At 34.6% G+C, this 26,466-nt stretch overlaps 2 protein-coding genes across 2 annotated transcripts; both read left to right on the top strand.

The window, feature by feature from the left end:
* The first annotated feature begins 5,831 nt into the window (after positions 1-5,831).
* Positions 5,832-12,318, top strand: LOC138696180 (uncharacterized). The gene is made up of 3 exons (XM_069820827.1): positions 5,832-5,957; positions 8,355-8,656; positions 12,068-12,318. Exons 1-3 carry the CDS (start codon positions 5,832-5,834, stop codon positions 12,267-12,269), a joined length of 630 nt encoding a protein of 209 aa, XP_069676928.1. The 3' UTR covers positions 12,270-12,318.
* A 3,623-nt stretch (positions 12,319-15,941) lies between these two features.
* On the top strand, positions 15,942-25,111 carry LOC138708032 (uncharacterized). The gene is made up of 3 exons (XM_069838151.1): positions 15,942-16,147; positions 18,979-19,283; positions 24,570-25,111. Exons 1-3 carry the CDS (start codon positions 15,992-15,994, stop codon positions 24,772-24,774), a joined length of 666 nt encoding a protein of 221 aa, XP_069694252.1. The 5' UTR covers positions 15,942-15,991; the 3' UTR covers positions 24,775-25,111.
* Positions 25,112-26,466: the final 1,355 nt, after the last annotated feature.

Raw genomic sequence — 26,466 nt, 5'->3', positions numbered from 1 at the left:
AAACTCAACACACTAGAACAATACGAAATATACAAACACACTAAAACACACCCTGATCAAATTCTCAACACACAGATCAATTTCAGTACACTCACACTATTTGACTCCACTCTTCAACACCTTTCAACAATCAAACGCACCCATATAACAGGCAGAGAAGTTCGAGATGACGCCGTGATCTAGTAGGCTCTGAAGATGGTGCGTGAAGCACCGAAACAGCTGTAAGCCTCAAAAATCTTACATAATTAACACGAGTAAGTCCGCTAGTTAATCAATTAATTATATTCAAGTGTTAAAAGTAGTGTACGCAAGATTCGAAATGGATTATCAAAAATATATATAATATACTAGTAAAAAGACAAGATCACAATGAGCACAAAAGATACTAATACAGTATATTGTTTACGTAATATATTAGTGATTAAGAAAAATGTTTAAATATCTAGAAATAAGTAGCTGATTGTACAAATGTAAAGCTGAACTAAACAGTAACAATTTCGAAACATTTGCAATCAATTGGAATACTCAATTTATTGCATTACATTCTACGCAGCAAGAAAATGAAAGTAATGACTAGAGGCCGGATGTTTGGCATATATTTCTCAGGTCTAGTGATGTGTTTTGCGTATCCTGTGATTCGGTTATTCCTTTAATATCGTAATGATCTTCTAATTGTAATATATGGACATTATTACTAACAGTTAAAATGAAGTTTAGCGACTTTTCTGTCATGGAAGAATTTCTTAAAGTACTATATTCCACTGCAAGAACGAACATGAGGCGACGTCATTTATAATGCCTTCAAGAATTATGTGCAGGAATGTAATATACCCCTAGACAAGTTGACAGCTATTACAAAAGATGGAGTTCCTGTATTTGTTGCCTGCAAAAATGCATTTTTAGCATTATGTGTGAAATATGAAACCTTTACTCATTTTCTATCTATCACTGCATGCTACATCAACAAGTACACTGCCGAGCAAAAAAGAATGCAACACCTGAATAAATTGGAAATATCAAACTATAATACAAATTATAACATTACTGTGTGCTTCTATGTACCTGTTTGTCTTAGGTAAGTATTAATTCATGTTTTCGGAAGGAAAGTATACTCATTGGGTGGTTTGTGACACCCTCTTTGCCATTTCCGGTCCCTTACTCTATATTTATTGCAGTGCCATTGAAATTTACGACACTAAACACAAGCAGCCAAAACAAAGCTACAGCACTATTGATTTCTTTACGCTTATAATGGAATTCTGTGATAATGAACTCAGTTTTAAACAATATTTACGAGAGTTAAGATGCTGTTAAGCCCCGAGAACGCCACTAGAGTAGTCGCGTTGGTAGAGGATGACCACAGCTTACGTTATGTGGCTCAGGGGTTGCATACATTGCTCCGTAGCTCTTGAAGAGTATTTAGACCACGGTAATGGACGTTCCGTCCTAAAATATCACACAGATGATCAATTGGGTTAAGATCCGGACTGAGTGCTGGCCATTGCCCCCCAGTACCTCAATGAAGTAGGGATTCAACTCATGCAATGGCCAGCAACTTCGTATGTAAAAAAAATCTCTTGATTCCTATTAAAAATGTTCCTGAACTTATGCAAACACATCTCAAGTCAGGACATGGAGACAAAGTTCACTTTTAAATATCCGCATATGTCAGACATTTGTTCCTTTTCAAGATATTAAAACGTTTCCTCACCTTCCTGTAAAACTGAATTTTTTAACATATGAGGTTTCTGTTCAACACCATAGATAGATATATCGTTTTTAGTTTAATAAAAGCATTTGAATATAATGGTTGAATATTAAACTGAAAACTACTGACAACATGTTCTACCCGAACTGTTCTTTAATTCAAACATAACAAGATCACCGTCTAAGTACTGATCAGCTGAACAAAAGTGGCTAATATAGCTACACTGTTTCCGACTAAAATTAAAAAATCAGCTAAACAGAATATGATTTATACTTCAATAATAATAGAATAATAATAATAATAATAATAATAATAATAATAATAATAATACTTACTTACTGGCTTTTAAGGAACCCGGAGATTCATTGCCGCCCTCACATAAGCCCGACATTGGTCCCTATCCTGAGCAAGATTAATCTATTCTCCATCATCACATCCCACCTCCCTCAAATCCACTTCAATATTATTCTCCCATCTACGTCTCGGCCTCCCTAAAGGTCTTTTCCCTCCGACTCCCAACTAACACTCTATATGCATTTCTGGATTCGCCCATACGCGCTACATGCCCTGCCCATCTCAAACGTCTGGATTTAATGTTCCTGATTATGTCAGGTGAAGAATACAAAGCGTGCAGTTCTGTGTTGTGTAACTTTCTCCATTCTCCTGTAACTTCATCCCTCTTAGCCCCAAATATTTTCCTAAGCACCTTATTCTCAAACACCCTTAACGTATGTTTTTCTCTCAAAGTGAGAGTCCAAGTTTCAAAACCATAAAGAACAACTGGTAATATAACTGTTTCATAAATTCTAACTTTCAGATTTTTTGACAGCAGACTGGATGATAAAAGTTTCTCAACCGAATAATAACAGGCATTTCCCATATTAATAATATTAATAATAATAATAATAATAATAATAATAATAATAATAATATAAAACTGGAAAATTCTATTAATAGAAGGTGGGACCTATCTAGGGCCGCCGAGAAGGGGGGGGGGCAAAGGGGGGCGAGTGCATATGGGCCCGTGAGCAATAAGGGCCCGTCAGATTAAGTGAGTCTGATTACTTTTTATTATCATGAATAATTATTCGTAGATACATACGGGTACTATATAATTTTGTAAGAACATTTGTTACATAAATTTGACATATTAACTCAACAATAGTAGAATTAATAAAAATTACCACTTCATATGTAAATATTTGACTTTTATATAATAGAATATCGGTTTCCCGCATTAACGTTCACCGACACGACAATTTAGGATCCCGGTATTTGCCTGAACTATGTTCCTGTCGCTTGTACTGAACACGTTCAATTATTCATTGGCTTGTCCTTCGTAACTACCGCTGGCCCACTGCAATATGCTAATGGACTCTCTCAAACTGAAGTAGCAGGATATGTTTCCTTTTCAGTACATTGTATGTTTCGTGTCGAAACTTTCGTCTTTTCGTTGTCGTTTGTCTAGTAAATTCTGTTCTTTAGTGTTACCGGTTATAGTTTAACTGCACAATGGACAAGTACAGGCATAAGTCGGGAGCTGAGAAGCACAAGGAGAGACAGAAAAAATTGGAAGATATTAATATGGGTGCTAGACTGCGTGAAAAATATTATGAAGACATTAACAAAGAGATCAGTGATGAGCTGAAATATTTAAAATCAATTCATGCCTCTAATTTAGGGCCAACCCCTCTGAAACCTATGAATCTCCTAAATAGTGTGAGGAAATTAAAACTGGACAGTTTATTTCCAACTATTTGCATAGCCATTAGAATATTCTATACAATTCCTGTGACAGTTGCTGATGCTGAAAGATCCTTCAGCAAAATGAAGGAAATAAAAAATGTATTCAGATCAGCAATGTGTCAAGAACGACTGAGTAAGCTTGGCCTCCTGAGTCTGGAGAGCGATCTTGCTAGGTCTTTAAATTTTGATAACATAATTGATGATTTTTCATCAATGAAGTCATGGAGAGTTCTTTATTGAAGTTGGATGGAAGTTAGAAATTACAGGTGTTTAGGAATAATGTTTTATGAATGTAGAGTAAGGGAGGGTATTGTCGGATACCATTTTGATGTTTCAAAATAAAGGTAATTGAAAGAAGTTAGAACTGGAATTACTTAGTATTATAATAACCTCTTGGGGTTCCTGCAGATTGTACATAAATATTATGTAATTTACATAATATGTATTTGCTGTATAACTTGCAAAGACAAAATAGAAACAATATCATCACTGACAGAATGGGAAGCTAATGTCGGATACATTGGACATTATTATGTAAGAGGTATGATAAAGCATTTAAAATAATATATTGCATATCAGAAACTATTACAATAGTGTTCTGTTTAGCCAACTGACATGCAAGCTTTTTAACATCATTTCTGTTTCATCCAAAATATTTTCTCTCCATCATTAACACATAGTCAACTAGCTCCTCTTCAAGTGAAGCTGGGAGTATTGGTTTTCGTCCAAGTTTCGATTTAACGGCTTTGGTGGGCTCAGAATTGGACCGTACATAATCAAATAATGTTGATCGAGGTACATTAAATCTTTTGGAAGCAGGAAGATAGCCCATTCTTTTCTCCCGTACTGCGACAATGGCATTTACCATATCTTTAGACTTCTATTTTTTTTAGACTGAATCTCTTTTTTCTTTTACTTTAGGCATCTAAAAATATCAGAAGAAGAAACAATTCGTTACTTCATAATATTCGATTAATTAGAAAATTACTTACATTAATTAAAAATACCCATGAGTAAAAATGTAGTGGTTTGTTATAGAAAACATATAAATGGGTTTAAGGCAGCTTTTATGTAGCAAGCAGCATTGAAAGACAGCCGCTAATGTCGGATACTATCCGACATTGCCCTCGGCTAGTATCCGACATTGCCCTCAGCTAGTATCCGACATTGGCCGACTCTTCACAAACAGTAAAACAAGCCAGCTGCATGAAACATGTTGTCGATAGCATTTCTGCAATTAGAGAATTAAGAAGCCTTATCTATGGTATATCAAACAGTGCATATCATGTTGTGTATATATAAGAATAACTTGTAACGAATAAATCACATTACTTCCCTCACAAAGTTTTTTTTTTTCGCAGTCACGTTGAAAACACGCTATTCACACACAATGAAGCACTCAACAGTAATGGCTATTCATGCAGATGTTCGTCTACTTGTAGAGAACGTAATGCATTATTTTCACATCAGATTGCACCATTCGATGGAAAAGAAATATGTTATCCGAGATTATCCGACATTACCAGACCTATCCGACAATCCCCTCCCTTACTCTAAAGTATTGTGCTAATGTGAAGTTTTGCTAAAAGTTTTCAACGTAATAAAAGTGTATATTTTTAAGTTCGTATCTGTGTATGGTGTTATCTTTTATTTATTTTGCAAATAACTATTATGGTTAGAATAACTGGTAACTTGTAATTGTTATTTTTTCAACAGGAGTCCGAGTACAGTATTGCATATGGGCCCATAAATTCTGTCGGCGGCCCTGAATAATATCTGTTTAAAATTATTCTCAGATTGGCAACAGTTACAACTATTTTTTACAGTCATTCCCATGGAAACACAGCTATAATAACAACACTCCGGACTCAAAGCAACAAACCGACGCACTTGCATCATAAGACTTAAAACCTCTCTGATACAAGAAAATATGCATTTTATGAAGAAGCTTTAAGAATTTAACTGTGAAATAGTGCATTAAATGAGTATGGTTTTGTGTAAGTTAATGTGTTCTGTTGTAATTTTAAAATTGATGGCAATGTCTATTATGTTTCCATGAAATGACCCTTCACAATCATCGCATTTAACTTATTAATATCTTCATTTCACGAAGATCTATGCCGAATGAATAAATCCTCGAAAAATCGAAAAAAGAGAGGATAATTGGGAGGAAAAATTTAAAAGGTACGCAAATCGCGTCCTTGCAAGAGGTCGGGGGGCTGTAACAAACTAAATATGTGAGCTCCAAGCCTGTTGGCCACTAGTCTCACTCCGGTTCTCTACTGAAGGATTTCTAGAAAATTTTGAAGGGGAAAGCCGAAAATGGACGTGACCTCTTAGGTACCACATACGCGAGGGGGACGGAAATGTGATCAAAATGATCACGGGACGGGATGAGGAGGCGATGGCTGGTGAAGATCTGCACATTGAAATGAACTGTGTCATTTCGCAGTGCAGGAGGAGTCGAGAAGACTCTGTCGTCTGCTCTTCGATGCCAAGGCAGGTGAAGACCGCCAGGAGAGACGCCGTGAATTCTGAATCTGCAAATTGAAAGGTTCCCTGTCCTTTCGCATTGAAAATGTCTTTCATAATTTTATAGACTCTGAACTAGGGCATTAAGTTGTTGTTAGAAAAAGGGGAACTTATGGGGAAGGACATATAGGTCCGTGGCCCATTTCTCTTAGGGCTCATCCCGACATTTGTCTTAACGCCTTAGGAAAACGACGGAAATACCTTAGGCAGGATGAGTTGTCTCAATATAAGAGACTAGCCAATTTGGCTTTTAGGTAATAGGTCGATTGATTATGAATTTAGGATAGATGTAATTATTAATTAATTTAGAGTAATTAAGGGGTTCATGGGGATATGAGTGCAGGTCCGGGGCCCAGTTCTTTTAGGGCTCATCCCGACATTTGTCTTAGCGCCTTAGGAAAACCACGGAAAAACCTTAGGCAGGATGAGTTGTCTCAATTTCAGAGACTAGCCAGTTGGCTCTTAGGTAAAACGACTCTATAAATCGATGTATATAGACTAGCCAATTGGCTCTATGATAGTTCCATCGATCAGCAAATGTAGATATAGTCAGGGAGGGATTTTGTTTAGCCCAGTTAAGACAAGGTCATTTTAAAGCGGTTGCACTATCGAAGGAGTCTCATGGAGTCGAGGCGTGACTATCAAAACTTTGGAGTAACGCCAGCCTCCCTGTCCTCCTGTCTCAATAGTATAGCTAATGGACCTGTCTGGTGTCTACGCCGTAACCCAGGATCATACTGGCCGGGGCCAGATATGAGCGGGTTAATAATAATAATAATAATAATAATAATAATAATAATAATAATGTTTTATTTTAGCTGGCAGAGTTAAGGCCATAAGGCCTTCTCTTCCACGCAACCAGCCTTAATCAATACAATACATATTTAAATTACAAATATTTACACTACACTTAAAAGGTTCTCCAGCAATATTCTTCTATTTTAACGACTAGTAGACTACATATGTATTTATTTAAATTTAGATAAACCTATAAGGTAAAGTAGTAACTTAATTTATGAGCTAATATAATTCAATCAATTATAATTAATTTAATATTTGAGATATCTAGCAAAATGATGAAAATTCATTTAATATAAGCTTACTAGGACTATGTTAAAGGGAGAAAAAATATATATATATATATATATATATATATATATATAAATCTAAAATATATTTTTGTAATGAAAATATTAATGTAATTGCTATTAGAGGTTTTGTAAATCTATTTAGAGAAATTAATGATAATAATAAGAATGGACAGATGTTAGTTTCATTATGAGTAACAAATATTAATCAGCAATTAATCTGTTAAGTAAGAATTTATGTAATTTTGACCTAAATGAAGTTATTGTCAAACAACCCCTACATCATTCGGAAGCGAGTTCCAATTTCAAGCAACTGAAACTGTGTAAGATGAAGAATATAAAGATGTCTTGTGGTAGGGTATAATGAGTAAATTATTATGATGAGATCTTGTACTTAGCTGGTGATATGCGGATAAATTTTGAAAACGAGAAGCCAAATAGATTGGGGTAGCGGTGCGCAGAATTTGAAATAAGAGAACAAGAGAATGCAGGGCTCGTCGATCACTTAGCCTTAGCCAAGACAGAGTTTGGAAAGACGGGGAAACATGATCATACTTAGGAATATTGCAAATATAACGGACGCACGCATTATGCACACGTTGTAGCCTGCTGCTCAAATTTGCATTTAGGTTACTTAATATAATATCGCAGTAGTCAAAGTGTGGCATCACGAGTGTTTGTACAAGGATTAATTTTAATTTATCGGGAAGAAAGTGCTTCAGTCGCTTTAATGAGTGAATAATAGAAAATATTTTTTTGGAAGTGTGGTTCACTTGTTCATTCCATTCCAGGTGACAATCCATATAAATACCAAGGTTCTTCACAGTCGAACTGTATGGAATAGTAGTATTATTTACAATTATCAGTGGCAAATTTTGCTTGTCACACTTCGATCTTTGATGTTCTATTAAGATTGCCTGCGATTTACTTGCATTTAAATTAAGTCCGTGCGTTTTCGACCATATGGATATTGAATTCAAGTCATCATTAACTTTAGTTATAGCGTCATTTATGTAGTTAGGTCGAGTATGCAGATAGATTTGTATGTCGTCAGCATAAATAGTTGGGGTTAGCACGAGCAAATAAATCCGCAATGTACTTTGAGATAATATCTTTTCTTAGAAAATTTAGTACCATGGGTTCCGTGGGCTGAAAATAAGAATTACAATTAGATAAAGACAAAAATGCATTTTTGACAAGTATTTTGTCAGAGAATGATAATTCTTCACTGCATTCATATGCAAACAGTAAGTGGAATTTGTATTGGTTTATGTCCACAGATCAATATAGCGGTGCAGAATCCTTTTCCCGTTCCAAACAAGACAGTGGCGATATCTATGGGGTTGCAGTTCAACTTCGTAATGCCGACGAATATATCGGAATTTCGACAAACTAAGAAACCGAAAAGGGAAGCACCTGGGCAGGTCTTGCTGTCGATTTATCAACCTCTGGAAGCCCTGCTGGAAGACTACGGCTTCGAGGGCAGAGCCTGCGTGTTGAGGAGCATTTGTGAGGCCGCAGGGTCTCCGTTCAAACACGAGGGAAGCGACCTGCTAGACGAGATAGCGCACATAATACTAACGTGAGTTGAACCTGCTGCTACGATTTTAAACCTAAAATTACTTTGCAGCAGAAGAAAATGTATGGTATGCATAAAGTTGTAGTATTACCTTTTGCTTTGATTGTAGAGATACTTTAAATAGAAGTATATACTTCGAATAATTTCGAGGGAAAAGTTGTTCCGGGGCCGGACATCGAACCCGGGACCTTTGGTAAACGTATCAACGCTCTACCAGCGCTACCCGGAAATTCTACCAGACACAGACCCAATTTTTTCCTCTATGTCCACAGACCCCATGTATTGTGGTCCCTATCACCACGGCATGGCGCGTCCTCAGGTTGCGGGTAGAGGAGACGGCCTCCAGATATGGAGGGTAGCTGTGAATATATTGAATAAGCAGTCGTGGACAGCCGATAAGTCTGATGCTTTTCCAATTCACTGCGGGTTAAAGCAGGGAGATGCACTATCACCTTTACTTTTTAACTTCGCTCTAGAATATGCTATTAGGAAGGTTCAGGATAACAGAGAGGGTTTGGAATTGAACGGGTTACATCAGCTTCTTGTCTATGCGGATGACGTGAATATGTTAGAAGAAAATACAAAAACAATTAGGGAAAACACGGAAATTTTACTTGAAGCAAGTAAAGCGATCGGTTTGGAAGTAAATCCCGAAAAGACAAAGTATATGACCACAATATTGTACGAAATGGAAATATAAAAATTGGAGATTTATCCTTCGAAGAGGTGGAAAAATTGAAATATCTTGGAGCAACAGTAACAAATATAAATGACACTCGGGAGGAAATTAAACGCAGAATAAATATCGGAAATGCGTGTTATTATTCGGTTGAGAAGCTCTTATCATCCAGTCTGCTGTCCAAAAGTCTGAAAGTTAGAATTTATAAAACAGTTATATTACCGGTTGTTCTGTATGGTTGTGAAACTTGGACTCTCACTCTGAGAGAGGAACATAGGTTAAGGGTGTATGAGAATAAGGTGCTTAGGAAAATATTTGGGGCTAACAGAGATGAAGTTACAGGAGAATGGAGAAAGTTACACAACACAGAACTGCACGCATTGTATTCTTCACCTGACATAATTAGGAACATTAAATCCAGACGTTTGAGATGGGCAGGACATGTAGCACGTATGGGCGAATCCAGAAATTCATATAGAGTGTTAGTTGGGAGACCGGAGGGAAAAAGATCTTTAGGGAGGCCGAGACGTAGATGGGAGGATAATATTAAAATGGATTTGAGGGAGGTGGGGTATGATGATAGAGACTGGATTAATCTTGCACAGGATAGGGACCTCTGGCGGGCTTATGTGAGGACGGCAATGAACCTTTGGGTTCCTTAAAAGCCATTTGTAAGTAAGTAAGTATATCCACAGACCTCAAAGTGGGCTGACAACCGTCAAGCAACCAATATTGAGTGCACACTAACTCTGTGTGACTTAAATTGTGGTTTTCTGTTAACGAACAGTGACGTGTATTATGCAAACCCAGCTTTAAGGTATAACCACAGTCTAGCATATACAGTCACGAAGCTTGAGTTTATGAGGGTACTAGAAACAATAGACTGCGCAGGCACTATTTCACATTGTCTGTAATGAAGCGATAGTAGCGATCCTAGTGGTTAGCAACTATCTATGGATGCATATTTACTACGTATTGAGCATCGTGACTGTATATACTAGACTGTGGTATAACTCCCTGTAAAGTTGATTTGAATAATTTCGAGGGAAAGCTAAGAAGGAAAAAGAAAAATGATAATGGTGCGTCAATTTTTTCCATACACTGAATTAGAGTCCATACAGGTGGTTCCGTAAAAGTTTGACTGACTCTCTAATTATGAGGAGGGCCAGTTCATTCAGAAAAGATTTGTGCAGTCCTAGGGTCTTACAGAATTTACAAGAGAAGTTGGGTATCATTCCTCTTGCTCCAAACATCAGTCCCGTAACACTGATATCGTGAAGTTGATATTTATCTTTATAATACGGGATGGTTGGAACGTAGATTGCTCGTTTCTCCTCATGTACGTCTTCGGGCTGTCCTTTGTACGTTTCAAACGTGATGGTGGAGTCGATTATCATACCCTAAGACAGGGATTCGCTAATGGCGATTATGTCAATTCGTCTGTTACTGCCATTGTCGGCGGTTCCGTGGACTTCTTCATAGACGGTGTATTTTAGTTTTCTAAGGGCATCGACCAATTTACTTCTAATTGCATGGTGCCTATGTATACGCAATATTTCGCCATAAGGGCAGGCTCCCAGGACATGTCCAAGAGTTTCTATCTCACTGAGGCATCGCCTGCAGTGGTTGTCCTGAGACCTACCGGGTATGGCTCTAAAGGCTGGTTCACAATAAACCGGGAATGAAAACGACAACGAGAACGAGAACGGAAATAATGTTAAAATTAATGTATTTAAATGTGAGCGTTCACAATAGTTAATTGTGAATGCTCACATTTAAATACATTTATTTTAACAATATTTCCGCTCTTGTTCTCGTTGTCGTTTTCGTTTCCGGTTTATTGTGAACCAGCCTTTACGGCGCTTACGTTGGCAGTCATCTTGATAGCCTCCTTCCATTCACCGCTAGTTATATATACATATATATTAATATATAGAAAAAAGTTGGTAGGGAAATTAAAATTTCTCAATACAACATATAAAATATGGACATTGCGATAGTTGTTTTCTTTACAGTCCGACATGGTTTAATATACTAGTGTGAGAAATGAAGTTTTGCCAATTTGAGAGTTTGAAGACCTCGAAAACCATTATTGTATTATAATATCAATTGCACGCAAGAATACTTATAGCAAGGACATGAAGTGTTCAAAATATGAAGTCTCTATCTTAAAAATTGTATAAATAGAAATTTCACCGATTGCTCCCTTAAAAATCTGCTTCTAGTGTCTTTTTTCCATTCGATTTAAAATGAGTACATGTGCCTCGTTACGTCTCTGCTCAATACACAATCAAGGATTGCTTTCATGAGGCTTCTTACAGTCCAAAAAAGATTAATTACAATTTTAGATTTCATTTCTTATTAAGTTGTATAAATTTAAAATATTATAATTTCATTATGGCATATTGCATAAACGTTTTAGTTCTAAATTAATTTATTTCCTCTAAAAGTAAAAATCAATTTTCTTTTAAATTACAAAAACTCGAAAATTCCTCTAACAATCAGATCTTCTTCTATTCAAAGGAGTTGAACATTTCGGACTTCATTTATTTATTTATCACCTTGAACAAGTACTTATTCAGTTATTCAGAAAATATGAAATGAAAGGAAGATACTTTACTGGCATATTATGATATACACAGGTCTATGATTATCGTATGTTTTAATAGTTTTGAAATTTAAGTAAATAATTAAATTTCCAGCACTAAAATTTGTTTTCATTTCACAATTTGCAGGCCATCAGAAGAGGATTCGATGACACATTTCGACTGTAACGGAAACTCCAGCTCTTTGCAACATCTACAAGAAGAACGCGACTACTTGGTTGCAGAGTGTCTGGGGAAAACTGGCAAAGATTGCTCGGCCGTGTATGCAGACTGCTTTGAACCACCCCTGGATCTTATGTCAAATGTTTACCACGTAGATTACTCGTTTTAGTATTATGTTACTTTGTTTGGATCTCTGTAATTTGTGCCCGATTGTCAATACTTTCCTTCAAATAAAAATCAGTATTCGACTGTTGATTCTGTTTCAAGTAGAAGCATTGCAGGAAGTTTATCTCCGTCGATTTGTGATGTCTTCTGTTTGTCATGCATTGTATTGTTGGCAACATGACGAAATGCAACATACATTCATATTACCTCGGCTAATTTGTACATCTATAATCAGGCAGTTCATCTCACTTGACGATATGTGTCAGAGGAAGAACAATTTGTTTGTATGCATCTGAAGTCTGAAAGTGTAATATGTAGCTAATCGGCGATGTATGCAATGGAGGGGGAAAGGAACTGGCCACCCTACCCAAATATCTCCAGGTTTAGTTGCCTTTTGAGTGATGCCTTATTGGTGTCACATGAGGTTCCAACCTGTCTCCAGACAGTTCACTAAACAACATACATTCATACACACATACATACGTAATGGTTCCTGTATATGTGACTCATCCTTCACACCGCAAGCTCAGCAGCATTTTCTGTTATACGCCTCGCACAGTTTCCGCGAAATCGGCCGCTATTTCTACGGTAGTAACTCATATCTAAAACCTGTTTATAGAGCAATTAAAATGAATATAAATGCATTTTATCTGTATCACGAGAGATGTTCAAAGTGTTCTCCTCCTGCATTAATAGGCCTACATTTTTAACATAACCAAGAATTTTTCTGAAATACTCAACGAATATTTTATTTTTGTGAAATATTCTAAATTATTGCAAGTCAGACAGTTTCTTCTTTTTCAATAAATTAAAAGTACAAAAACTCGATGCAATATACTATACACAAATATGAAATAATAATAATAAAAAAAACAATAGTTTGCACTACACTTCGTACAAATAAATATTTCCTTCACTGTTCTGAAACAATAAGAAAAAAAAAAACACAATAGGTAGCATTACACTACACACGAATGAGTAATCCTTTCAGTGTCCTCAACAGTTATATGAAACATAAAACCTTCGACTATAGTACGTAGAATATGTCAGTATATAAAAAAAACTAGGAAAAACACATTAGCTCCCACTATATTACGTACGAATGAGTAATCCCTTCAGTATCTCATAATAGACTGAGGTGAACTGCATGCATGCAACGCTTGAAAAATTTCCTTCCACTTAGGCGCGTACCTTAGGCGCGCTGTGAGTGACAACGTTTCTGTACGTCCCGTGAAGTCATAAACGTAGGATTCAGTAGGCATACACATCCATCCATCCATCCATCCATCCATCCATCCATCCGTCCATCCATCCGTCCATCCATCCAAGCGTCCATCCATGCTATACTTCCATACATCTACTCATTATCCATGTATCAGTTCATTCCTGTATTCATTGTTTAATTCATACTTACTTACTTACTGGCTTTTAAGGAACCCGGAGGTTCATTGCCGCCCACACATAAGCCCGCCATCGATCCCTATCCTGTGCAAGATTAATCCAGTCTCTATCATCATATCCCACCTCCCTCCAATCCATTTTAATATTATCGTCCCATCTACGTCTCGGCCTCCCCAAAGGTCTTTATCCTCCGGCCTTCCAATTAACAGTCTATATGCACTATATGCATTTCTGGATTCGCCCATACGTGCTACATGCCCTGTCCATCTCAAACGTCGGGATTTAATGTTCCTAATTATGTCAGGTGAAGAATACAATGCATGCAGTTCTGTGTTGTATAACTTTTTCCATTCTCCTGTAACTTCATCCCTCTTAGCCCCAAATATTTTCCTAAGCACCTTATTCTCAAACACCCTTAACCTATGTTCCTCTCTCAAAGTGAGAGTCCAAGTTTTGCAACTATATAAAACAACCGGTAATATAACTGTTTTATGAATTCTAACTTTCAGATTTTTTGACAACAGACCGGATGATAAATGCTTCTCAACCGAATAATAACAGCCATTTGCCATATTTATTCTGCATTTAATTTCCTCCCGAGTGTCATTTATATTTGTTACTGTTGCTCCCAGGTATTTGAATTTTTCCACCTCTTCAAGGGATAAATTTACAATTTTTATATTTCATTATTTCATTCTTGCACTTATTAATTATTTGCCTATACAAAACTCTTGAATGCACTGGTTGAAACTCCTTTCTTTTTGCAAGATTTCTTCCTATGTTTACATATTTGTGCTTTTCATTTGATTAAATTCCCGCTTTTTATATGTAATACTGTCATCTTACACAAAGTGTTGTATTTAGTTCTACGGTATTTAAAATTAAAGTACAAAACTTTATAACATTTAATATCTGACTGATCACGGACTCATTGAATCATGAACCTACCTATTTAGGCGTGTATGTCAACCATAAGGATTACTAATCACATGCATCTGGTTTCATAAAAATGGTTCTTTCTCAGTAGTGCTAGAATGGTTTCAGATTGTGCAGGAATGGTAAAATATTGGAGATTTGAGCACGCTGAGCAAATCTGTCTCAAACTTCGATTATTTGAGCAATGCTTTAAGGGGAGAGGATGGTATTTTTTGGTGAAAAATAAATAAATTAGAAAAAAATTCTTTAAAATACTCTGTGATATGTGTGGAATGCATAGCATAACATTTTGTGGGTATTTGTGCCCTTATAGGATGTTGAGTCGCCATTTTTAAACTTCCTGCGTTATGGATTTTTAAATTATTCGCCCACTTTTATTGTTGTTTCTGGTAAATTAAATTTTCAATTTTTTTTTCTTTAAAATACCCTTTCATATATGTGGAATGCATTGCATAACATTTTGTATTTGTGCCCTTATCGGATGTTGAGACGTCATTTTTAAACTTCCTGCGCTATGGAATTTTAAATCACACGCCCGCTTTTATCCGTTTCCAGTAACTTCATTTTTTTGCTACATTGCCAAACAAAAATGGATATAATTTCTGAACTATTAAAGATACATGCATGCAATTTAGAACACACATTCTTTAGATTATTAGGAAACTTTTCTTTGTAACAGAATTTTGTTAATTGATTTCATTTTAAAAATACGTCCGTTTGTTTGCAAGAAAGGAAATCATAAAATTGTTATTAAATTTTAATTGTTTATTTTACAAACGTAGGAATTAATATTACAATTCTGTTACAGACAGTTTGTAGAACATGCTTTTGCAAATACATTGCAAAAAACTGTTTGAATTTATCTTTAAAAACGGTTTAGATATATCGGTTTTAGTACAATCATGCGTTGGGTTTTTTTTTTTCAAATTTGGGCCCCCAAATAATTTTTTTTCAAAATATTTTGATTTGGTTGAGTTGCCACAGCTATGAGCTTTCTACATCTACATACAAAAAATTAATATTTTACACCAAATAGGAAAAAAGTTTTAAAAAATAACATCCTCTCCCCTTAATGCCGGAATGGGAATCCAGGAGTACATGAAATAACAGTGCACAATGTAGCCAATAAGTTTTTGCTTTTAGACATTTTGCAGCAACTTATCACGGAAATCAGCAACAAAACATAATTTTTATAATGTTAAACCCGTTACAAATCAACGGGAAGTTTGTTATAAACGGGAACTCAGAATTTACTGTATCAATACGCTAAGTGAATGAAGACACGTTCAAATTAACACTAACTACTAAAGCAAGCTTCAATTTTCTCCTTTCACGCTCGTAATGACCGAGGACTAACGGCTCTATCAGTATTCCTTGGAAGGTTACAAAATGGCAACAACAGAAAACGTTTCGTTCATCACAGTTACAATACTAATAATGTCAGTTTTGGTAATAACTGTGACGCTATCAAATGACGTAAGCAATGTTACATCGTCACATCGTGATCGGCGTGCTTTAATTTTTCCATCTGGAACTGTGCTGCAGGTATGTGAAAACTTGAGTCTGTATTGAAGTGTTCAGTGACGATGATAGACTGTAGATCATCAGAGGAAGAATAGAAAACACTGGTGGAATTTTAATAGGACATACTTTAATAAAAATTAAAAATATTTACCTAATGCTACAGATTTTAAAATCATATTAATAATACTAGAGGGAGTTGAACTCAACAAAGAAGAAGCGAAATCAGAAATATTTAACATATTTGAATAGTAGAAGATCTGAATGTTAGAGGAATTTATTTTTTTTTGTGATTTATAAGTAATTCATCTTTACTTTTAGAGGGAATAAATCAATTTAAAACTAAACCTTTGTATATGCCATAATAAAAATAGTAATCTTTTAAATTCATGCAACTTAATAAGAAACAAACTTTAAAAATGTAATTAATTTTTTCTTAGATAATCCGAAGCCTCTTGAATTCAATTTTAGATCGTGTAAAGACAAATGTACTTATTTTAGATCAAATGAAAAAAAAACCTTTTTAAAAATACATCCATCATTATAAAATTATATCTTTCGTGGAATATTTTTATGTATATATTTTTATCAACTATTTACCATCTAACTTTAACAAAATATGTTGAAAACGTGTGTTTGCAACTCGAATACATGCGATAACTCTCTACATTTTATTTGGATAACGTTGAAAATTCCTCTGACAATGTTAATCATGAGATAGTTTAATGTGTAGTGATGTTTTAATATCTGTATAATTTCAAAATATCTTAAATAAAAGACCTGGAGACGTCAAATCCGGGGAACGTGGTGATCATAGACATTAATCGATCTAAAATGTCCTGGGACATTGAAAGAAGCACATCATGTTCGAAACAACACTTACATTAATCAAATATTAACAGCGCGATAAATAGCTGAGCAGTGTCACAATACACTTCTCCATCTAAATTTCTTTGAAAAAAGGATCATTTACCTGACAGCAAGAAACTATTCTTAAACACTTATCTTTTTTCGACATAACAATCGTTTCAGTTGAGCGTGAGGTAATTTAGCACTTAAAATTCTGTCTGACTACTTATGAAACAGTCTAAATGGAGCTAAATTAGTCTTTCAAGAATGCTCAATACAATTTAGGTAGAATTGTTAGAATTTAAGATATTAAGGAACACTTTAAACATTTTAAAGCCCATAAACAAAAATATATATTTTTATTGAACTCTAGCGTACAATTGAAATTCCTTTGTCAATAACAAATAGAACAAATGATCGAAAATGACATAAATTTTTCGTTCCGATTCTTCATACTCAAGTATGACGATATGACAGGAGTTCAGTTTCTACTTATCTTTCGCCTTGTGACTGGAGTGTGACACTATAATTTGATAAAGTTCCTAAAAGATTTTATGAGTGAGGGAAAACATACACTTAAGTAATCACATAGTGTTATAATCCACTGGATTAACGAACTGTTAATAATCAAATTATATCGACAACAAGCATCGAAAAATACTTAAGTGTAAAACGAACTGTTAATAATCAAATTATACCGACAACAATCATCGAAAAATACTTAAGTGTAAAACGAACTGTTAATAATCAAATTATACCGACAACAATAATCGAAAAATACTTAAGTGTAAAACGAACTATTAATAATCAAATTATATCGACAACAAGCATCGAAAAATACTTAAGTGTAAAACGAGCTGTTAATAATCAAATTATACCGACAACAAGCATCGAAAAATACTTAAGTATAAAACGAGCTGTTAATAACCAAATTATACTGACAACAAGCATCGAAAAATACTTAAGTGTAAAACGAGCTATTAATAATCAAATTATACCGACAATAAGCATCGAAAAATACTTAAGTGTAAAACGAGCTGTTAATAACCAAATTATACCGACAACAAGCATCGAAAAATACTTAAGTGTATGGCTAGAGCGAAATTTTAGCAGGAAAAACAGAATAGCTCGGGGCTATAAAGGGTGTTTAAAAAATATGGGTCATAATTTCAGGTATGTATTTCCCACATGTAGACAATCAAAATAGTTCATTACAACATGTGTCCGGAAATGCTTCATTTCCGAGTTATGGCCTTCACAACATTGAAATTCACCGGAACGTTTTTCTTTCCGCAGGTCGTTCTCATTACAGAAGGTGTTCAAAATGTCCACCTCCTGCTTGAATACAGACCTCACATCGATGTCTCATTGACCTGCGAACACGATCCCAAACTCCAGGAGTATTGCGTATGTCCTCAGAACATGCCACAATTCGATTCCGAAGGGATTCCAAATCAGGCACCGGAGACGAATAAACCAATGATTTTAAATGGCCCCACAAGTAGAAATCGAGAGGGTTCAGATCAGGTGAGCGTGGAGGCCAAGCAATTAGGCCACCTCTACCTATCCATCGATCAGGAAACCTTCGATCCAAGTACCTACACAACACTGAATGTAACCTTCGCCTCGGAATGAACTTTCAGAGTGCCCTCTTAATGTCTCCTTTGACGGCAACGACCTGCGGAAAGAAAAACGTTCCGGTGAATTTCAATGTTGTGAAGGCCATAACTCGGAAATAAAGCATTTCCGGACACATGTTGTAATGAACTATTTTTATTGTCTACATGTGGGAAATACATACCTGAAATTATGCCCCGTATTTTTGAAACACCCTGTATATGAAACTGTTCATTCTTACCAGTTACACAATTAGCAAATACAGGGCGTTAATGCAATGCTAGCACGTTGCAAGCTAGAAAAGGGGCTAAACCTTCGGATTTAAATAATTTTAAATAAAAGCGAGGTGTTAGTGAATAGATAACATTGTGTTTACCGCGATCTTGCAGTTAAGCCTTGGGATGTCGATGCCTGTGAGCATCCCCAACAGAACACTGGCTATATCTTTCGCCTTCCAAATGGTGTTCAACCTGCCAACCAACGCGACCATATGGCACACGGCACCAGATCTGGGAAAACGCTCCGTGTCTAAGACGGGGCTGCTGGACATATACCTTCCTCTTGAGGCTTTCCTGGAAGACCACGGATTCGAAGGCAGGACTTGTCTGCTGAGGAGCATTTGTGAAGCCGCATATTTGCCTTTCCACTACGAGGACATGGACTTGCTCGAGGAAGTGGCTCACGCCATTCTGACGTGAGTAAAATGAGATGAGAATAAAAAGTGAGATTTGCAATATTTTAGTACATTTTTCTTATTCTTGTAGTTCATTTTTTATTGAGTCCTTTTCGCTTGGGAAAGCCCTCCTGCATTCCACTGCAAGACATTTAACTTTATGGGTCCATTCGTAAAAGAACGATTTGATGTGAGGTGGTGTGTCATTTTGTAGATCTTTTTGTCGCTAGTAAGCGTCCACAAGAAAAACACAAAATCGTGGTACTACAGTGGGTCTCCGGGCACTAAAACTTATTTGGCAATGAGCAGGCCGATGCCTTGGCAAAAAAAAGTTGCTAAAATTTTGCGAACATCTCGTAAACCAACGCCCTTTCAGACAATAAAATTATACATCAAAGAAGTTGCCCACAACATCCACTCCCAGGAGATTGCAGAAAGAACATATGGCAAACACTGGAGAAGGGGCCTTCTATCAATACCTAACGGACCAAGAAGATTGGCAGTTGCGCATTTCCGCCTTGCAACTGGTCATGACTGCTTGGCACAGCATCTCCACCGTTTCGGTATTTATCAACATCCAACCTGTGCCCTTTGTGACCTTCAAGAAGCGATGAATAGGGATCACCTCCAATGCTGCCCAGCTCTAAAATCACTGACAGAATGTGCCAGATACTGGGAAGCGAGAAGCCTCATGCCTCTCTTTAGTTCTTTAAGGATTTTGTTTAGTTCCTTCATTAGATTTAATTTTAAGTTGTATTAAGTTAATTGTTTTAATCTTAAGGTTGTGTATAGGTAAAACATAAGTTATCTATGTACCTGTCATTCGCATAAATAAATAAATAAATAAATAAATAAATAAATAAATAAATAAATAAATAAATAAATAAATAAATAAATAAGTAAATAAATTAATAATGAAGTAAGTAAGTAAATAAATAAGTAAATAAATAAATAAATAAATAAATAAGTAAATAAGTAAATAAATAAATAAGTAAGTAAATAAGTAAATAAATAAATAAATAAGTAAGTAAATAAATAAGTAAGTAAGTAAATAAGTAAATAAGTAAATAAATAAATAAATAAGTACATAAATAAGTAAATAAGTAAGTAAGTAAATAAGTAAATAAGTAAATAAATAAATAAATAAATAAATAAATAAGTAAATAAGTAAATAAATAAATAAGTAAGCAAATAAGTAAATAAATAAATAAGTAAGTAAGTAAATAAGTAAATAAATAAATAATTAAGTAAATAAATAAATAAATAAGTAAGTAAATACGTAAATAAATAAGTAAATAAATAAATAAATAAGTAAATAAATAAATAAATAAATAAGTAAATAAATAAATAAATAAATAAGTAAGTAAATAAATAAATAAGTAAATAAATAAATAAATAAGTAAATAAGTAAATAAATAAATAAATAAATAAATAAGTAAGTAAATAAATAAATAAATAAATAAATAAATAAGTAAGTAAATAAATAAGTAAGTAAGTAAATAAGTAAATAAATAAATAATTAAGTAAATAAATAAATAAGTAAGTAAATACGTAAATAAATAAGTAAGTAAATAAATAAATAAGTAAATAAATAAATAAGTAAGTAAATAAATAAATAAATAAATAAATAAGTAAATACGTAAATAAATAAATAAGTAAATAAATAAATAAGCAAATAAGTAAATAAATAAATAAGTAAGTAAAGAAATAAATAAATAAGTAAATAAATAGGTAAATAAATCAATAAATATATTAGTAAATAAATAAGTAAATAAATAAATAAACAAGTAAGTAAGTAAATAAGTAAATAAATAAATATATAAGTAAATAAATAAATAAATAAATAATGAAGTAAGTAAATAAATAAATAAGTAAGTAAATAAGTAAATAAATAAATAAATAAGTAAGTAAGTAAATAAGTAAATAAATAAATAAATAATAAGTAAGTAAATAAATAAATAAGTAAATAAAGAAAGAAAGAAAGAAATAAATAAGTAAATAAATAAATAAGTAAGTAAGTAAATAAATAGATAAATAAATAAGTAAATAAATAAATAATTAAATAAATAAATTTTTTATTAAGTGTCTTCCCACCCTAAGCCTCCATTGCCACGTCATCTGTGGTGAAGGAGAAGCACACAGTTCTAATTTTCATAGAATTTATAGCTGTATGAACTTCATTAATGTTTTTAGGGGGTAGTGGAACAGCTCCTTATTTTGGATAATACACATTGTGTCTCACTCGGGAAAATAGAAGTGGTGTTAATTACATATCATTTGAAATGTTCTTTAGTTCATTTCTTGATGAATTTTAAATGCATATTAGTAAGATTAGTACTGTCCTTCATGGACTATTGCTAAGCACTTGTCTCTTGATGGTTTGATTCACTCAAATTCACTATTTCATTTCTCTCACCAATAGTAGGTTACCGTACTTTTTTTTTTTTTTTTGAAATTTTGGAAATATTTATTCTACAATTCATGAAAAAAATTAACTAGCAGAATTTCTCACAAAATAAATGCACAGAAACATGCAGTTACCCCATAAATACTTGCAGTAAAAATTTCATCCAGATTGATTAATATTTACACATCTTGATTACACAACTTTTAACACTATATCACTTTGGAAATAGTAATATGCGTTACAAGAGCGTTATGTTCAAGTTTTCATGTTCGAGGAAAAGTCTGAAAAAGCGAAACGTAGTTGAGCTTTTTTAATTTCCGAGAATTTAAAGAAAACATACCGCTCGTGCATCGTACATTATTTTGTGTGAAGATCGTTTATTATATACCTGAAAGAGGAATTTCTAATTAGTTGCAATGAAATATCCATCTTGGTTTCTGTTCAATGACGGCAAATTTGCAAAACAAAAATATCTATCTTCAACATTGTTGCTTTAAAATGTTTTCTGTGTTTACTATACTCCAGCAGGCCGTGATATACGTCTGTCTTTTTTTCCCCCAGTCTATGATGAGTCTGGAATCTTGTTGATTTTTTCACGGCTTCCTTAATGTTACTTGCATCACGAATGCAGTAACTTTACTGGAGTTGTAGAGTTTACTTAATTTTTGCAAATATTTAAAAACAATAATTAACAGTGCAATTTAGGTGAAATTGCAGTGGTAAGTTTCCAATTCATAAATGTTACTATATTGAACGTCTCTAAAAATAATATGTTAAAAGCCTAAAGCAGTAAAATCAATATGTCACTTAAGCGGTAAGAAGAGGGAAATTGTTGTGTGTGTTAGGTTGGGAATACTGAATGTGGAATTTTAGACTTTCCGCGGATTGGTTTTGTGCGGAAACCAAGCAAATACGCACGATCTCGCACAAACGTATTATATGTCTTTCACGTGTTAAATATTATATTACCTTGTTAACATGTTTTGGCCTGCTATTGGCCATCATCAGAACTGGTTGTTGCTGGTCTTGGAGCCTTTTGTTTTGTTTCCTGTGGGGGTGTGTTTGTGTAGTGTAATGTGGAGTCAAAGAGTGTGCGTTCTGATATTGAGTTGTGTGTTGAGAATTTCATTTGGAAGTGTTTTTGTGTGTTTGTATATTTCGTATTGTTCTAGTGTGTTTCGTTTCTGGCTCACAGTAACATACCAAAACAAAAACACACACAAGATTGCAACCTCATTCAAGAAATTAAATCACAACATCGCATGCAGAACAAATAACACTCTACAAAAACATCTCAACACACAAACAACACAAACAAACAAATACAACCACACAGGCGTATACAAACACAAATGTAACACCTGCAACAACTTCTACATAGGACAGACATGAAGATCATTTCAAACAATTTACAAAGAACACATCACAGCCATAACCAAATTACAAAACACTTCCATATATGCAGAACACATCACAAATGTTAACCACACATAAGAGACATCAGCACAGACATAGAAATTCTACACATCCAACCAAAAACCCTGAAACTAAACACACTAGAACAATACGAAATATACAAACACACAAAAACACACCCAAATGAAATTCTCAACACACAACTCAATTTCAGAACACACACACACTTTGACTCCACATTACACTACACAAACACACCCCCACAGGAAACAAAACAAAAAGCGCCAAGACAAGCAACAACCAGTTCTGATGATGGCCAATAGCAGGCCGAAACATGTTAACAATGTAACATAAAATTTAACACGTGTAAGATATAATACGTTTTCCAAATATTCATATTTGTCATAAATTTGGTGTTGAATCAAGAAAAATTAACCTACGAAAAAATGGATTTGAAGGTAAAATGAATATTTATTTATGCTCGACCATGCCGAAATGTATTAATTATACACCTGGTAGTAGCCCTTTAATGCACCTCATTAAAGTACACCTATTCATTATAGTTCAGTTGTTCAGACAATGAGAAATCACCATTGTACCATTATAAAACCGCAAGTATCGATTATTCTCGGATATGCAATCGAAAAACAATTAGCGAAACGTCATGGAAGCTGGAAATCCAATATTGTCGCAGAAGGTTATGTTATGTTACTGTAATAATTAGCGTTAATTGTAAATAATATTCAAATAAATTCAATTTGTGTTGTCGTTTTTCAATTCTAAATCAATTTCCAGGTTATATCAATATTAATGTTCATGTTATTCTCCAGATTATAACAAGGCCAATGACATTCGTCCCTCGGAAAAAATCAATACTTTCGCGTCTGCGCACATCTCACAATTTAGAAGGTCAGTTCCGCTCTTCACTTAGATAACCATAACATGAATACTTATGAATAATTTCAAGTTAGAAACATGGTCGAGCATAAAAAGTCGTATGAAACTTGCCTATAATGGTAATTAAGACGCTCGTATGAAAATTATGAAACTCGCTTGCGCTCGTTTCATAAACATACTCGCGTCTTAATTACTACCATTATAGGCTCGTTGCATAATGTACTATTATGTAACATGTACCTATTAAAATTCTCCTTCGCTACAGTAATCTAGTAACTTCAGGAATCCACCTTTAGAACAAAAAGTTAATAGATTTGTAATCAGGGACTTGTAAAAAAATTCTTTGATGAAAAAATAATGTTGACAGAACTTTAAATGCCACGACTTTTACGATTCTAATTTCAAAACAAATTTTAAACGTATTTGTAATCAGAATTGAAATAAATCCATTTTTGGTAAGAAAATATACATTCTAAAGAAGCGAAATAATTTATACAATTTTTTTTGGAAAATGTTCACGAGTTTCACTCTACCCTTAAAGGTAAGCAATTTCTCATTTGTAACAATGTTAAATGAACTTGTTGCAGTCCGTCTGAGGAGCTGACGCCAGGAGACGCGGACTGCAAAGAGATCAGTTACGTCATGGATTATCTGCCGCCGGAGAAGCGTTACCTGGCTGCGGAGTGCTTGGGGAGGTACGACGGGGACTGCCGGGCTGCGTACCGGGATTGCCCTAGATCTCCGCTGGACTTCATATCGCAGAAAATAAGCTACGGCGTTTTCTCCGAATAAAGACATCTTATATAAAATCAATTTAAATTACTCTGGTAAAACACACACGCCACTTTTAAATTCAGATAGGGCTACACATATCAAATAAATCAGAATGCTCTAATTACTTAATTAAGGCCTAAATGCTTGTGCAGAGTAAAAGTGATACGAGCTGGAAACGTACAACTTTCACGAGAAGAAAATGTTTTTTTTTGTGTGTTTTTATTAATTAAATTATTTTTACAAAAAAATAAAAAATTCTCAATTATTGATCCATTTCCTATTGTTAAAATTTGTTCACTTATTAAAAACTTGATAATAAATGCATTTTGAATCTTGCTTGCACTACTTTTAACACTTGAATATAAGTAATTGATTAACTAGCGGACATTCGTGTTAATTATGTAAATCTGTACGGCTTAAAGCTGTTTCGGTGCTTCATTACATCATCCTCAGAGCCTACTAGATCTCGGCGTCATCTCGAACTTCTCTGCCTGTTGTTTGGGTGCGTTTGATTGTTGAAAGTGTTGAAAAGTGGAGTCAAATAGTGTATGTGTACTGAAATTGATCTGTGTGTTGAGAATTTGATCGGGGTGTGTTTTAGTGTGTAAGCACATATAAGATCGTATCTTCATTCAGAAAGCAGAAATACAACATAGCTTATAGAACAGAAAACACACTACAAAGACATCTCTACACACAAAAAATACAAACAAATAAATACGACCACACAGGTGTATACAAACTCACATGTGATAGTTGCGACAAGTTCTACATTGGACAGACAGGCAGATCATTCCAAACACGCTACAAAGAACACATTAAAGCAATAACCAGAGGACACAATACATCTGCATACGCCGATCACATAACCAATGCTAACCATACATACAATAACATAAATGCGAACATGGAAATCCTACACATACAACCCAAGAACCAAAAACTCAACACACTAGAACAATACGAAATATACAAACACACTAAAACACACCCCGATCAAATTATCAACACACAGATCAATTTCAGTACACACACACTATTTGACTCCACTCTTCAAAACTTTCAACAATCAAACGCACCCACACAACAGGCAGAGAAGTTCGAGTTGACGCCGAAATCTAGTAGGCTCTGAAGATGGTGTGATGAAGCACCGAAACAGCTGTAAGCCGCACAGACTTAGATAATTAACACGAGTAAGTCCGCCAATTAATCAATTACTGATAATAAATGGTTTTTAATATAAGTGTCATGCAGAAGAAATCTCCACAGAATAAATCACTACTCCAATTCGAACTGTGCCACTTTCATCGAAGATTAATGAGTATTGTTATCCACTGTAACACTTCCAAAGAAATTGTTTAATTGGAAACTTCCTAGAAGGAAGAAGCACGGGACGCCAAGAAGAACGTTGCTGAATGGTATGAACGAAGAAATGGAGAGGAGGGCTATACCACAGTCTAGTATATGCACTCACGAAGCTCAATACGTAGTAAATATGCATCCATAGCTAGTTGCTAACCACTAGGATCGCCTCATCACAGACAATGCGAAATAGTACCGGCACAGCCTATTGTTTCTAGCACCCTCACAACTCAAGCTTCGTGACTGCATATACTAGACTGTGGCTATATGTGGGAGGATCGAGATGCCTGAAAACTGGGAATTCGGAAGACTTAGTCATACATCAAAGAAGCTAGCTATATAATATTG

Source organism: Periplaneta americana, chromosome 1, assembly GCF_040183065.1.
Source record: "Periplaneta americana isolate PAMFEO1 chromosome 1, P.americana_PAMFEO1_priV1, whole genome shotgun sequence".
NCBI classification, from domain to species: Eukaryota; Metazoa; Arthropoda; class Insecta; order Blattodea; family Blattidae; genus Periplaneta; species Periplaneta americana.
Note: the sequence above shows the minus strand (reverse complement) of the source record. Positions and strands in the feature narration are given on the sequence as shown.

What these genes read in the sequence shown, in the direction of transcription:
- LOC138696180 (XM_069820827.1), top strand. Translation starts at nt 5,832, where the DNA reads ATGATCACGGGACGGGATGAGGAGGCGATGGCTGGTGAAGATCTGCAC. An exon ending in GCTCTTCGATGCCAAGGCAG is followed by an intron (nt 5,958 to 8,354) that starts GTGAAGACCGCC and finishes TTATGTCCACAG; the next exon opens with ATCAATATAGCGGTGCAGAA. An exon ending in ATAGCGCACATAATACTAAC is followed by an intron (nt 8,657 to 12,067) that starts GTGAGTTGAACC and finishes CACAATTTGCAG; the next exon opens with GCCATCAGAAGAGGATTCGA.
- LOC138708032 (XM_069838151.1), top strand. Translation starts at nt 15,992, where the DNA reads ATGGCAACAACAGAAAACGTTTCGTTCATCACAGTTACAATACTAATA. An exon ending in CATCTGGAACTGTGCTGCAG is followed by an intron (nt 16,148 to 18,978) that starts GTATGTGAAAAC and finishes GCGATCTTGCAG; the next exon opens with TTAAGCCTTGGGATGTCGAT. An exon ending in GTGGCTCACGCCATTCTGAC is followed by an intron (nt 19,284 to 24,569) that starts GTGAGTAAAATG and finishes AACTTGTTGCAG; the next exon opens with TCCGTCTGAGGAGCTGACGC.